The 3,272-nt window shown below is 46.9% G+C and overlaps 1 protein-coding gene across 2 annotated transcripts in view; it reads right to left on the bottom strand.

Moving 5' to 3' along the window:
* The window catches only part of elmo1 (engulfment and cell motility 1 (ced-12 homolog, C. elegans)), an 84,161-nt gene continuing 80,889 nt past the window's right edge, over window positions 1-3,272 (bottom strand). For both annotated transcript variants that reach the window (XM_056582294.1, XM_056582292.1), the window contains exons 21-22: window positions 2,408-2,485; window positions 1-1,573 (exon numbers count right to left, since the gene is read on the bottom strand). In XM_056582294.1, coding sequence (XP_056438269.1) covers window positions 1,373-1,573; window positions 2,408-2,485 — 279 coding nt within the window. In that variant the 3' untranslated portion in view covers window positions 1-1,372. The remainder of the gene's footprint in view (window positions 1,574-2,407; window positions 2,486-3,272) is intronic.

Raw genomic sequence — 3,272 nt, forward strand, 5'->3', positions numbered from 1 at the left:
CTTCAATTTTTAATGTAAACAGCAGTTTTGGGTCGGGGGGGGGGGGGGGAACATAAAGACAGTATTAAATAGGAAGGAGAAACATATCAATCATACAAAAAATATGCCAAGTCTAAGCCACGGCCTTGATCTGTTTTAAATAAAAAAAGAAAAACAAATAGCTGGGACAGCTTCCCTTTATCGAACCACGTCATCTTATAACACCGTCGACACGGTAGCAGATCTGCTGAATCACCATCAGCTACCGGACAGAGAGGAAACTAATCACTAACAGGGTGAGATATTGCTTGAGAATGGAGTATACAGCAGTCATTTCTACAAGAGAGAGAGAGAGAGGAGAAACTAAGCGATGGAGAGAGTACATGTGTATGTGTTCCTTTCAGGGTCTGTGGTGCATTTCTCTTTGTACAGTTAGTTGTGCGTTTATAGTGAGCACAGCATGGTAGAAACATAGCCGTGTGCTAACCACATGAATAACACCGGACTCCAGAGAGAGTCTTCCTGTGGTAACAGAGTCCAAATGCACTGGTTGTAACAGTCTTCAGTATGCGTGGATTATGGCCAGAGTAGGAGAACAACAGAAGTAAACAATAAACACGCCTAGCAATGATCTCCTATCTTGGAGGGCGTTCCTTGTCTGCTGCTGCAACTACGAGGAAAAGAAGGGTGGAACGATGGGAATCCTTCAAACCCTCCAATACGAACTAGTTCACCCGTTTAGGGATGAACCCCTAATATCGAGCCACCCTCGCAACTCAGCACAGCATGAGAAAAACCAAATAAATGATTCCACATTCAAAATAAGAACAAGATAACAGTACGACCAGCTTGATCCACATGAACGCATCGTAGAGGCTTCTGCCCACGGTGCCATTGCCTTCCAAGCACGCGACAGCAGGTATTCCTTTGAGGAAGCGAGTGAGTTTCAGAGTTCACGCTCGTTAAAGAGTGTAGAAGAAGAGGAAAGCGGGGCTGGAGGACCAGCGGGCGGGGCCGGACGGACACATCCCTCCGAGCCCCCACTTCGACAGTATCCGGGGAGCCCTGCAAAAAAGACCCCTGCTCCACGGGCACCGGAGAGAGAGAGACCCCCACTGGAGCCAAAGACCACATTTATTTCTAAAATTCTAGCAAAAGAAAAAGCAAAGGGATAAAAAGTCCAATACTTCTTTGTTGTTGTTTTTTTTTCGATCACAGTTTGTCTATACATGATTCTTTTTTTCTTTTTATTCACGTTATCTTCTTTTCCTTCGTCTGCGTTTGTTGTAGTTTGACACAAAGTGGACGGGTCCAGTACAGCAGGTGTTGGACTAGAGAGGAGGGAGGGAGGGAGGGAGGGAGGGATGGAGGGAGGGAGGGGCAGGGCGTGTACTTAGTTACAGTCATAAACAAAGTCATAGTTGCTAGGCTCTTTGGGAATGGGGGGCGGGGCCTCAGGGATCTGGATGTTCTCCAGGTCCAGGAGGCGGAGCTTCATCTCCATGGAGAGCAGGGTGTCCATGTCGGCCTTGGTGTATTCGCTGGTCATCTCCTTGCCCAGCAGGGCGTTCAGACCGTCCGTCCACACGCAGTACTGGGTCAGAGGGGGAGAGGATGAGAGGGTTTAGAACCAGATCAACCTCAGCAATCCCCAGATGGGGAACTGCCGCAGCCGCAGAATTACAGAGCATTGTTACAATCAGTGTCTTCACCCTTCTCTTTAGAATAAACCTACTTCTATCTTTCTACACATTGTTATCATTTGGATGAGCCGACTGCATCAGAGCGATACGCAGAGATATTGGTATCTACAAACACACAGATCCTCTGGCACCACTTTGGGCACTGAGGCTCTCAGTCTATCTGTGGTGTGCAGCTGACGGGATTCCCTCCATGCAGCCCCTCAGCCAGCAGCAGCCAGCACTAACCACAAGGCCCAAGATAAGGCTGAATCATCTGTGTGTTTGGAGGCAGACTACAATCATGCGTCGTTGATGGCACTCGTTTTGAAAAAGCAACTCTTTGGAGCGCATTGGAAATCTTTGGAAAGTAATACTAGCCCAGGGAACTGGTCTGAATGCAGACATCTCGGCGTGTCCCTTTAATGAGCGGCATGTTGTTTTTAGCTCTGCTGGATTTAGAACACACTTTGTTACGATTTAACATTTCTGCATCTCTGAGATTCAACCATCATGCACTTTGGAAACTCCCAGAGCGGTTCTGCATTTTGTCCAGCTGTTTTGTGAGAGACTTGCACAAAGTTTTTATTTAGATTATATCCTTTGAATGTTCTCAGCCTCTTTAGTAAGTCACTTTTGATAAAAGCGTTGGCGTTATGTTAATCAATGACAAATGCTACGGGAATACGATTCTTTAATCTCGGGTGTTCATTGTTCACCTCTACTAAGGTGGCTACTTGTGTTCTTACCTCATGCTTGTCTGGAGCCATGAAGTTCAAATACTCGTCTGACTCATAGAGGACAGAGAAGGCTAACTCCAACCACTCCTGGAGGGAAAGAGAGACAGAGACAGTGAGACCGAGATGGTGAACGTGGAGACAGTAGGTTCGGTTGTATGGAGAACAGATGTGTGTGCGTTTGTGTTTGGTCAGCGGCAAAACAAAGCGAGACGTCTAGCCACATCTGCTCTTCTCTACATTGGTGTGAGCAAATAGTGCCTTCCTTTGACTCACAGGAAGAGAGCTCAGAGGCTGAGAGAGGGGCCTGGGACGGTCTGAACGGGAGAAGGACTCGAGTCCTGGGTTATCACATGTTTTATTTAGAGTAAACAAATGCATCACTTGAACTCTTTACGTTTTGTGTATTTCTTTTCTCCTCAGATCAGCGCCGTGCACACTACTTCAATTTCACACACACAGAACTAATACTCAAACCGTACAAAGAAAAAATGACAAACAGTCTCCCTCTATTTATTTGTACCTCTCTATCTCAATCTTTCTATTTATATCCCTCCCTTCGATCTCTCGGCATACATGCGACCCAGCCTTGCAGAGGTGACTTTGGCATGTAAAAAACCAACAAAACAAACTCAAACTAACAAGGGGTCTAAATATGATCCACCAATCAGTGGCTGCCGGTGATCTGACGAGAAAGCTCCCAAGATGCACCATTTCCCTACTTAGTCGTAGGGAGTATGTCATCAATGAGCAGGATGCGGGTTAGAGCTTTGAGCTTTGAGTTCTCTCTGGCCCCGGGGTCCTGACTCTGAACTCTCTTTTGCCCCCACCTCACGACTCTGAGCTTTGAGATCTCTCTTGGGCCCCGGGGTCGTGA

This window comes from Gadus chalcogrammus, chromosome 22 (assembly GCF_026213295.1).
Source record: "Gadus chalcogrammus isolate NIFS_2021 chromosome 22, NIFS_Gcha_1.0, whole genome shotgun sequence".
NCBI classification, from domain to species: Eukaryota; Metazoa; Chordata; class Actinopteri; order Gadiformes; family Gadidae; genus Gadus; species Gadus chalcogrammus.